Source organism: Eucyclogobius newberryi, unplaced genomic scaffold (genome assembly GCF_026437365.1).
Source record: "Eucyclogobius newberryi isolate DKJ021-1_F unplaced genomic scaffold, fEucNew1.0.hap1 SCAF_11, whole genome shotgun sequence".
Classification (NCBI taxonomy): Eukaryota; Metazoa; Chordata; class Actinopteri; order Gobiiformes; family Gobiidae; genus Eucyclogobius; species Eucyclogobius newberryi.
The window spans coordinates 32,531,479-32,541,788 of record NW_027315735.1 but is presented as its reverse complement, the minus strand read 5'-3'; the positions used below and the strand labels follow the sequence as shown (position 1 = coordinate 32,541,788).

The 10,310-nt window shown below is 46.4% G+C and overlaps 1 protein-coding gene across 15 annotated transcripts in view; it reads left to right on the top strand.

The window, feature by feature from the left end:
- The first annotated feature begins 377 nt into the window (after nucleotides 1-377).
- The window catches only part of slmapa (sarcolemma associated protein a), a 42,910-nt gene continuing 32,977 nt past the window's right edge, over nucleotides 378-10,310 (top strand). For 6 of the 15 annotated variants that reach the window (XM_072439956.1, XM_072439960.1, XM_072439959.1 and 3 more), the window contains exon 1: nucleotides 380-697. In XM_072439956.1, coding sequence (XP_072296057.1) covers nucleotides 500-697 — 198 coding nt within the window. In that variant the 5' untranslated portion in view covers nucleotides 380-499. Of the gene's footprint in view, nucleotides 698-10,310 lie in introns of all 15 variants that reach the window. The other 9 variants (XM_072439950.1, XM_072439949.1, XM_072439948.1 and 6 more) reach the window with 3 other exon arrangements.

Sequence of the window (10,310 nt, the reverse complement as noted above, 5' to 3'; positions counted from 1 at the left end):
CTAAAAATTGTAAGCCCTGGACTTAATCTGGAGTCCTAGCACTGTATTAATCCCGAGATAATTACCCTCTCAGCTGCAACTGTTGTCCACTTGACCAAATTAATTGGGTGTCTTGGGAGTGTCCTACAAAGGTGCTAGTTAGGCGTGGGTCAAATAATTTTCTTTTGCGGTGGCACACTCTTTTTGACTTATTTTTGTACGTGAGTATTGGAACTAAAATTGGACCTCTTCAATCGATGGGTAACAAGTGAGTCCGGTCTGTCTCTGAATCCGAGGAATGCGCTCCAAACGGTGGACAATGCGCATTAGTTAGTGCCTGAAGGATTTACCGGACGCTCTGAGACTTGAGGAAGGGGACCCCCCGCGGCGGAGTGGGGGTTGACACTTTTTTTTTGAAACAATTTTTCCTTGTGGAGAGACCCAAGCAGCATCAGCCACTCTGGAGCAGGACGGCCTCTCGTTGGTGTCCGGTTGGAGCAACACGCTGAAGCCCAAGCCGATGCCGTCTGCGCTGGCCGTGTTCACGTGCCGACCGAACTCGCACCCGTTCCAGGAGCGCCATGTCTACCTGGACGAGCCCGTCAAAATCGGCCGCTCCGTGGCCCGCTGCCGGCCCGCCCAGAGCAACGCCACCTTCGACTGCAAAGTGCTGTCCCGGAACCACGCGCTCGTCTGGTTCGACCACAAGACCGGCAAGGTAAAAAGGGGTTTACACACGCAGACGAGGGGACTTGTCTCTATTCATTTAAAAGAAAGTACACACTGTCACTTGTCTGGTAGAAAGTACTAGAGATACACATATAATAGTTGGCCGATATTTACTCTTTTCAGCCTTAAATCTTCAGCAGATTTTAGTTTGGGCCAACAGCCGCCTGAAGAATATGAATAAAGCTTTATTTGAACACTTCAGTGCAACGATTGACTGCACTAAATGTAACCACACAGCTTTTTCTCCACATTTTTAAATAAATCTTGGTTGTGGATGAGTTTGTAGTAAATTGGTGCATCGGCCATGAAAAGAACAAAGCGTTAAATCTCTAGAGAGTACGCTTCCCGCTTCTTGAAGGTAATGTTGCTTGTCAGGATTGTTCCACAGTGTGGCATTAAGCAGGTTAACGCTTCCAGACCAAATTACAGGTTAGATCTGTGGAGAGGGATCACGCCTGCAGGGAGAATACATGTTTTTAAAGTCCTTTTTTTTCAGCACCTGTAATTGGAAAAAAAGATGACATTAGTTAAGTTAAATGCTTTACTGTGGAACTTTCCCAGCAAAGCAATAGCATCTCCCTGGAGACGAGCAGGTGGCGGACACTCCATCAGAGAAGTTACACAGAGCAGTGAACCTCTGACATTCCGGTTTAGGGCTGAGCAATGATGCAAATGATTCATGACGATGGCTGTGCTTGCATGCGCGCTCAAAATCAGATTATCACATTTTTAAATAATTAGATGATTAATATCAGATTTTTCACCCCCTTCTGATCATGGGCCCTCACTCGCATACGATTTGGCGGTTTGTGTGCCATTTGAATCATCAGGTCCAGGAGTCAGATAATCAGATTTTGTCCAGGCTCATCAGGTCCATGTTGTCACACTCTTTGTGCTGCAGTATCTGTTGCAAAGCTCTGGACTTAACCTTGATCACTGGTGACAGTGGTGCACCCTATTTTCGTCGCCCTGACTCACACAGACTAATAATGTAGCAGAACGTTAAAACAATCATGATGCAACAGCCCGTTTCAGTTTATTAGAGCACATTTGAAGCACATTGACCAACACGAGTCACGGTCAGAGCTGTTCTGGTCACAGTGGCTCTGAGCTGCAGGTCTGCTCCGTCTGCGCCTTGTGCCATCACCGAGACTTTGGATCTCTCGCTCTCATGTAACGCAGCGATGTCAGTTTTCTACGCTACATAATGAGCCAATAACATGATTTAACCCCAGAACACTCGCTCTGCATGAGAGCTGACTGAACCCGTGAACTCTGCAGCTCAGAGCGCCACTGTGAAGGCAGCGGAGCGAGGCAAAAGGGCTGTGTGGGACAGTAGACCAGCGAGCGGTCAGAGATGTTCTGAGAGCGCAGCCAATCAGCATCAGAAAAGGTTTATTGCCATTGTCAGTGAACAAAATGCAGAGGCTGGGAACTTCAGTCCAACAAATGACAATGAACAGTATTAAAAGCAAGATAAATCAAATCATATACAGCATGCATTAGGGAAAATCCATTTAAATTGACTATAAATCAAAATAGATCTAGTATGTACACCATATTTACAGGAGTGGTGCAGAAAGTGAACAGTGCAGTGAGTGGTTGTATTAAATCGTGTGGTCAGACCTAAACATCTCGTGTCCTGCTCATGTCCTGACAGAGCACAGGCTCACGCACAGAGCCGTCGGACTGAGCGCAGCGTTTGCGTGGCAACACAGTCTGTATAAAACATTTTGCAGAAAACATGGGACCCCGCGTGGGCTCTAGGGCGGGCAGACGTGGAGGGCCACTCGGGACCTGGCAGGAGCGGTCAGAGAAGCTCCGGGCGGTGGTGGGAGTTAAAAGTCAGTCCCCCGCATGTCTTTACAGTCCCCACAGGTTTGACCCTTTTATATCAAAGTGTTTCCATTGCTGTTTTGTGAAATAAGTCAATATCAGTACAACCAGAAAAACGACGTATAGTGAACACCGGTGTCACTCCCTCAGATCGTGACAGAGCAACAGGAGAAGCGGGTGAAACGTGTCTGTATTCAAGTTTAGAGCTGAATCACTCACAATATGAGCTCTACAGATTGTTGCTCTGCAGTTTTTTGTGTCACATCAGTTTTTAAATACTGTATTTTCCGGACTATAAGTCGCACCAGCAATAGAGAAAAAAAACGTATATACGGTGCGAATGAAATGTGGTTGCGAGTGTGAAAATACCAGATGTCACATAAGTTGCTCTGGAGTATAAAAGTCGCACACCGGCCAAAACTATGAAAAAAGGTGCGACTTATAGTCCGGGAAATACGGTAATCACAATTAAAATGCGATGAATTGCCCTTCCCTCTGAGGAGCACTGACTCACTGCTGCCCATAGTCACAGACAAGAAGCATGAATGAAAGTGTCTGTGCCGGAGTCTGTGCCGGAGTCTGTGCCGGCGTCTGTGCCGGCGTCTGTGCCGGCGTCTGTGCCGGCGTCTGTGCCGGCGTCTGTGCCGGAGTCTGTGCCGGCGTCTGTGCCGGCGTCTGTGCCGGCGTCTGTGCCGGCGTCTGTGCCGGAGTCTGTGCCGGAGTCTGTGCCGGAGTCTGTGCCGGAGTCTGTGCCGGAGTCTGTGCCGGAGTCTGTGCCGGTGTCTGTGCCGGAGTCTGTGCCGGTGACTCCAGTCTGAGTCAGAGCTCCTTGACAGAGGCTCGGCAGAAGAACAGGTTCGACTCGAGTGACTTTTTTCCCTGTGGCTCTAAATCACTCACGATTTATGCACCGCCGTAGCACTGCTTTATCTGGAGAAATACATCTAACTTCCTTTTATTTATGTCACATACTGTTCTTTGATTATGATATTCATCCATAATGTTAAATAATATGTATTGTGCTTTTTAAACTCTTCCGCTGTTATTAAACCGGTTGTGGAAAACTGTAGAAATGTAAATTCTCCAGAGACACTCATTCCATTTTATTCCCATCTTGTGAGGTCATGTGACACAAGCTCTTTTCTCGGAGCAAGTGAACATTTTGTCTTTTTTTTTTAAGTTGTTATAAAAATGGAGCGCGAGCAACTCTGAGGATTTGAGTGATTTGACGTGGAGCCAGTCTGTGATGACTACATTCCTGGAGCAAAGCATCTCTACAAAACGCCGCTGTGGTGCGAGTGTTCCTGGTCTGCAGCGGTCAAGAGGCACCGAAGACCGCGACCTTTTACTGGTGTCTGTGATTAGGCTTGTACTCCTTTATGCACACTTAACTAATGCATCAAGACTGAACCTGTAGAGCTGCAATAGCGAGTGATTCATGAACTAGTTTGTGATATTAAGGTCATTTTTCGACGTGTATTGTGAGGCTCTTGGAAATGCCCAGTCATCAGTGATTATCCAGAGAATCTTTTCATCGGTCTTGTGATGAAAAATCCCCCGATAATTGGCAACAATATTCGGCTAACGAGGAGGCTGGAAGTGCCCGCCCCTGGGTTTAGTGGGTTTAGGAGTGGGTTTAGTTCCTGGTCAGAGCTGCAGTGGCCACAGGAGAAGGCCCAGGTGAAGTGGGGAAGAGAAGGCTGGATTCCAGGTGAAGTGGGGAAGAGAAGGCTGGATTGTAAAATACATTTAAAGAAGTCTTTCTTTCTTCTGCAATGATTTGGAAATGAAAATGGCTCGTAAATAAATCTGAAAAGACACTGAAAGATTCACACCGGCCCTGTTCTCAAGCCGGATCCGTCCTAAATATAAACGCCGCGCACTTGCTCCAGTCCAAATCGCTGCTGCCCATCGTTAATAATCCCGGCCGTGGTCATTAATAATCGGGCCGTGTTGGAGCAGGTGCGTCCCAGTTCTCCTCCCGGCGACCGGAGCGCGAGTCATGCAGAGGAAAGTGCTGCGTCATGAGAGACTGTAGCTCACGCCGCTCGCAGCCTCTTATGGGCGGCGTGTGCGAGGGACGGGAGCCGATTAACGACGAGGATAATGACGCCTTAAATACTCCGACGACACGTTCGATGTGCAGAGTCGGGCGCCGTTTGTCCATTTGCGGTTCGTGCACTAAGCGTTCTATTAAACATGCGACAAGTGCAGTTGGAAGGATCGTTATTGATGTTGTAGGCTTACAACACTTGAATATGTCACCGCCGTACAATTCTTCTTTATTTAGATTAAAAACTATAAGAACAAACGCTGACTTTATTATTTATATATTGTGCCAAATGCAGACGCAAAGACATGAAGAATAAAGTGCTCAAACGGCCCAAATGTGTATAGTTATCTTAAGAACGCTAATGGCTCCTGCGGGCTAAGTGCTAAATGCAATGCTAGTGCCAATATTTACTTATTTGTGGCAACGCTATGGCAACAATGCAAACGTATGAGAAGGGTCAAAAAGCGGTGTATCTGATACCTAAACTCACAATCTAGAATTTGATGAAATCTATGGGAGATTAACCGCTTTTTTAAAATAAATATTGAACCTTCTAATTGTTTGGTCGCTATTGACTCCACAAACCTGTCGTATGAATCTCACGTCTTAAAGTCCCGTCTAAAGGCAACAGTGGCACCTTTGGGGTTAAGGTTGTTCGTGGGGTTCAGGCAGACGGACTTCTTCCTAATTTGAAAGATTCTGCATCACAACAAACCACCGTTGTCATAGCAATTATTATTACATTAAAACATAATCAAAATATGATGTTGTTGTTTTGAATCAGGAAATAAAATAAAATCTTCAAATCAGGAAAGAAACCAGGTCTGCTCAAATCTGCTCTGACCATTTAACACATTCTACTGTAACTTTAACTTTAACCTTTTGCAATCTGAATTATTGCCACAACAAGATAGTGTGCACACAGATCTTGTTGATCTTGTTTTGGTCATGTGTTTACATTCAGATTGTGAGGAATGTGCTGATGCATCCACCTCCAGCGGGAAAGAAACGCAGCGCCACAACAATTACTGCAAAAACAACAACAACTATATATATATGTTAATAAATAGATGGAGGCCGAGCTGTGAACTGAACTGCACACTTGACTTATTACGAATTATGTCAAAATCTCGTCCCCGATACAAAGACTGAGACCTCACGGACAAATGGACTTCAGTGGTCGGCCTGATGAACTGCACTCGCACAATCGGACGCATTTCCCCGTCGATATGCGCGCCGAGTCGCTGCGTCGGCTCCCGCAGAGTTTCCAAACCTCTTTTGTCACGATCACTTCCTCAAACCTTTGTCAGAGTCGATCAGCGCCAAAAGCATTCACTGCACGAGAGTCTGCTCTGTCTTTATGCGACAATCTTTGAACGTTAAAGTGAATTTAGCTTCGCCTCATGCCCCCCGCGGTCCGTTTGTGGTAAGAGCAGTTGTGTTGTGTCCTTTAACCCGCTTTGCTTTTATTGCTTGCGTTTTTTTAAGTATTTTTGATGCAGTTGTGGCTGTATTTTCATTGAAGGTGCAGCGTAAACTGTTGTGACGCTTGAATAGCTGTGCAGCGACGGGATATTGATGTGAGAATTTCCCATCGTTGTGGCCGAGCGGGAGATGCTGAAACCGGTGCAATTGGTCGTTTCGCTCGTCTGTGGGGACTGGAACCCATGCGACCTTTTACTCTTCTTCACTGCTTCCTGTTTTGAGGCGTCGGGTTCAAAGCCGGTGCACGGAAGGGGACGAAACGAGACGAGACGGACTTGATTCAGACGCGCAAGTGGAAATCGGGCGTAGAAATCAGCGAGCGAGTGCAGACATGTGGGTCATAGAAACACAGAAAACCCCAAGGAATCAAATATGCCACAGCATCAAAACGACAGACTTTTATGTCGAGGATTTATGCCCTGTTCTGTTAGTAATATCGCAATTGTTGTGAGTACTAAGACTATAATGAAAAACGAGTTTAAAATGCTGCAAAAGGAGCCGTTTGTTGTCCTCACGTGGTCCCTTCACTCTTTGTGCAATACTTGTACTTCAAGACATTTCCAGGCACGTTTCAGACGCATTTCAGAAGAACCGGCTCAGTATTGTTCTGCAGAGTCCAAGAAAACGTCGAGATAAGATCAGATAAGATAAGCCTTTATTTGTCCCACAATGGAGAGATTCAAGTGTTGCAACACAAAGTAGGTACAGAAGTGAATAATAAAAAACATTAAAAAAAACACTTATAGAAAAGCTCTTATAAAACTCTTATATAAAAGCTCTTATACTATATAATAACAATAGTGACACTCTTATTTACAGCTGTTATATGGACAGAAAATATTGCACCGAGATGATTATGTATTGCACATGAATATGATTATTAAGGCGATGCTGTTTGTTTTTGCTTCAGTTTTATTTTTTGGAAATGGCTTTGAGTATTATTTCCTGAGCTTAAACAATAACACCTGTTTAATCATTGCCTTTTATAACAAAAACATAGTCAATATTCTTGTCCAAAGTCTGAACTTTGCTCAAACCACGAGCTTTTACTGACAAAGGATTGACTGTCGACTGCTCCACACAAGCTGAGTCCTTCAAGATTGGAAATACTGAGCTGTAAGTGGCGATACAATTCAGATTCTGATTAATTGCGCAGCTCTGCAATGATGAGACTTACATTTTTGTTTAGCAGTGGATCTAGCTGCACTTAATTCAACATGGCGACAAAAAAAAGCAATGAATAATGATTGTTTTACAGTAATGACTTAGTTGAGGTAAACGACTTTGATCGGGACATTCTGAAAGTATCTCAACTGCCATAAGTGAAGTGGCCTGTTTGAGGGGTCCGAAGGGGCCGCGAGAGGCACGAGCTCCCAGAGAGAGCTGGATAGTTTTAGCCAGATGATGAGAGAGAACTCCGACTCGAGTGAGAAGCAAACGGCAGAAAAGCAGATCTAAATAAAGACCATTTTCTCACCTGACGCTGACTTGATCTCGTGATAAACGCATTTCCAGTTGAATAAATTGAGGAAAAAGCTGTTGAATAAACCAGAAGATGTTTCCTTTTTGCTCTAGCTTTAGCCACGTTCCACAAACTTGGAACCACTAAATGTCTTTTTGTGAATTGCCTCATGAAGAAAAAGTACAATTCCTGCATGATTTAGATTTAATTTGAAAGAAAACATTGGTTATGTCGTGTGACGTTAGCTTCTCATGTAGCATTAGCAGAAGCCTCTCGAGACGCTCCAAAGTGAACCAGTCTGAGGGACGATGCCCGGTCGAAACGTGGCTTTGTGTGTAGCCACAGCTGCCCTGAGGTCAACTGTGGCTCACACGAACATCGGCCTGTGCTATTGACAAAAACGGATTATTAGTTTTTTGTTTAAATGCGTGTCATGTTTTTGAGCCCATCAGAAATGTGCGACTCTGCTCGTGCTCCACATATCTGCAGGTTTAGGGTGGCTGTAAAAGTAGCCCACCTGTAATCCCCCCCCCACGAGCCACAGTGAAGAATAGCTCTGTTAATCCGTCTCGCTGTTGTAAACGTTATTAATACACTGTCAAACGGACTGCTGCTGGTTACGCTGGTGCCCACTGAGTCATCCGAGTTTGTGTCTGAGCGGGAGCCAGGATCTCCCCGTCTGGCGGTGCTATTTCTGAATACGTTTCATTTAATTTGATGAGTTTGAAGAGTCTCCAGAGTGTGGGCTTTGGATCTCCAGTCTCGTCTCTTCCTCGATTCAAACAAACAGCAGGGGGCGCTGTAGTGAAATCTGCCCCAAAAATGGATTCTGGTCGGCTGCCTGTTTCTATGTGTTGTTGTAGTAGTTGTTGTAGTAGTTGTAGTAGCAGTAGTAGTTGTAGCAGTAGTTGTAGCAGCTGTATCCGTAGTTGTAGTAGTAGTTGTTGTTGTAGCAGCAGTAGCAGTAGTTTTGGCTGCAGTAGTAGTAGTAGTTGTTGTAGCAGCAGTATCTGTTGCGGCAGTGGCAGTAGTAGTAGTTGTAGCAGCAGTAGTAGCTGCAGTAGTTGTATCAGTAGTTGTAGTATCAGTAGCAGCTGCGCTGCTGCTGCTACTGCAGTAGCAGCAGCTGCAGTAGCTGCAGCTGCAGTAGCAGCAGCAGCAGCAGCTGCAGTAGCAGCAGCAGCTGCAGTAGCAGCAGCAGCAGCAGCTGCAGCAGCAGCTGCAGCTGCAGTAGCTGCAGTAGCTGCAGTAGCTGCAGTAGCTGCAGTAGCTGCAGTAGCAGCAGCAGCAGCAGCAGTAGCAGCAGCAGCAGTAGCTGCAGCAGCAGTTGCAGCAGCAGTAGCTGCAGCAGCAGCTGCAGCTGCAGCAGCAGCTGCAGCTGCAGCAGCAGCTGCAGCAGCAGCTGCAGCAGTAGCAGCAGCTGCAGTAGCAGCAGCAGCAGTAGCAGCAGCAGCAGTAGCAGCAGCAGCAGTAGCTGCAGCAGCAGCAGCTGCAGTAGCTGCAGTAGCTGCAGTAGCTGCAGTAGCAGCAGCAGCAGCAGCAGTAGCAGCAGCAGCAGTAGCTGCAGCAGCAGTAGCTGCAGCAGCAGCTGCAGCTGCAGCAGCAGCTGCAGCTGCAGCAGCAGCTGCAGCAGTAGCAGCAGCTGCAGTAGCAGCAGCAGCAGTAGCAGCAGCAGCAGTAGCAGCAGCAGCAGTAGCTGCAGCAGCAGCAGCTGCAGTAGCTGCAGTAGCAGCAGCAGCAGCAGTAGCAGCAGCAGCAGCAGCAGCAGCAGCAGCAGTAGCAGCAGCAGCAGCAGCAGCAGCAGCAGTAGCAGCAGCAGCAGCAGCAGCTGCAGTAGCTGCAGTAGCAGCAGCAGCAGCAGTAGCAGCAGCAGCAGCAGCAGCAGCAGCAGCAGCAGTAGCAGCAGCAGCAGCAGCAGCAGCAGCAGCAGCAGCAGCAGTAGCAGCAGCAGCAGTAGCAGCAGCAGCAGTAGCAGCAGCAGCAGTAGCAGCAGCAGCAGTAGCAGCAGCAACAGTTGTAGCAGCAACAGTTGTAGCAGCATAGAATAGCAGAATAGAATGTACTTTATAAAAGTCTCATTGTACCTGTACTTTAGTCCTGACATTCTTGTATTAGTTCATATTTCAGTCATTCTCTCAAATGTTCCAGGAGTTCACATGTGAACATTGAACAGAATTCTACATTTATTTAAACTTAAATTGCAAATATGTGTATACAGCGACCCCTGTTGCTTAAATTAATACCGGCTAAATTACTACTTTCACAGCTCAACTACTATTCCAAACATTAATATCAAAGTTTGTATCTGCTTTTGTAATGTATTTAGATCCGCTCATTATTGATGGAATGGCCTTGTACATGAAGTTGACCGTGTACTTTTGGTTTTGCATGTGCGCCGGAGTTATTTTTGCAGCGACTGATGGAGTCGGCAAACAGCTGAGAGCAGCCGAGACACGAGCCACACTTTACTGAAGCGAAGAATACACACGAGAGACCCAGGGAGAAGTGGACAAAGTACTTTTAATGCAAAGTACTAAATACTCCAACATTTTCATGGGACTGCCCGGATACAAAGGTGTTTTAAATGATGAGTCCAGGATGATGTCTCTTTGTATTCTCACACAGATCAGTCTAGTCTCTGGTTTCATCTCCCAGAGTTCAGATGGGCGTGATTGACAGCTGGATTAGCCAATCAGGGGCACGCGCGTTCCGTCCGTATCAGGGCGGGGCACTATGGCGCTGGAAATGAAACCGTGAGCTCTTCCC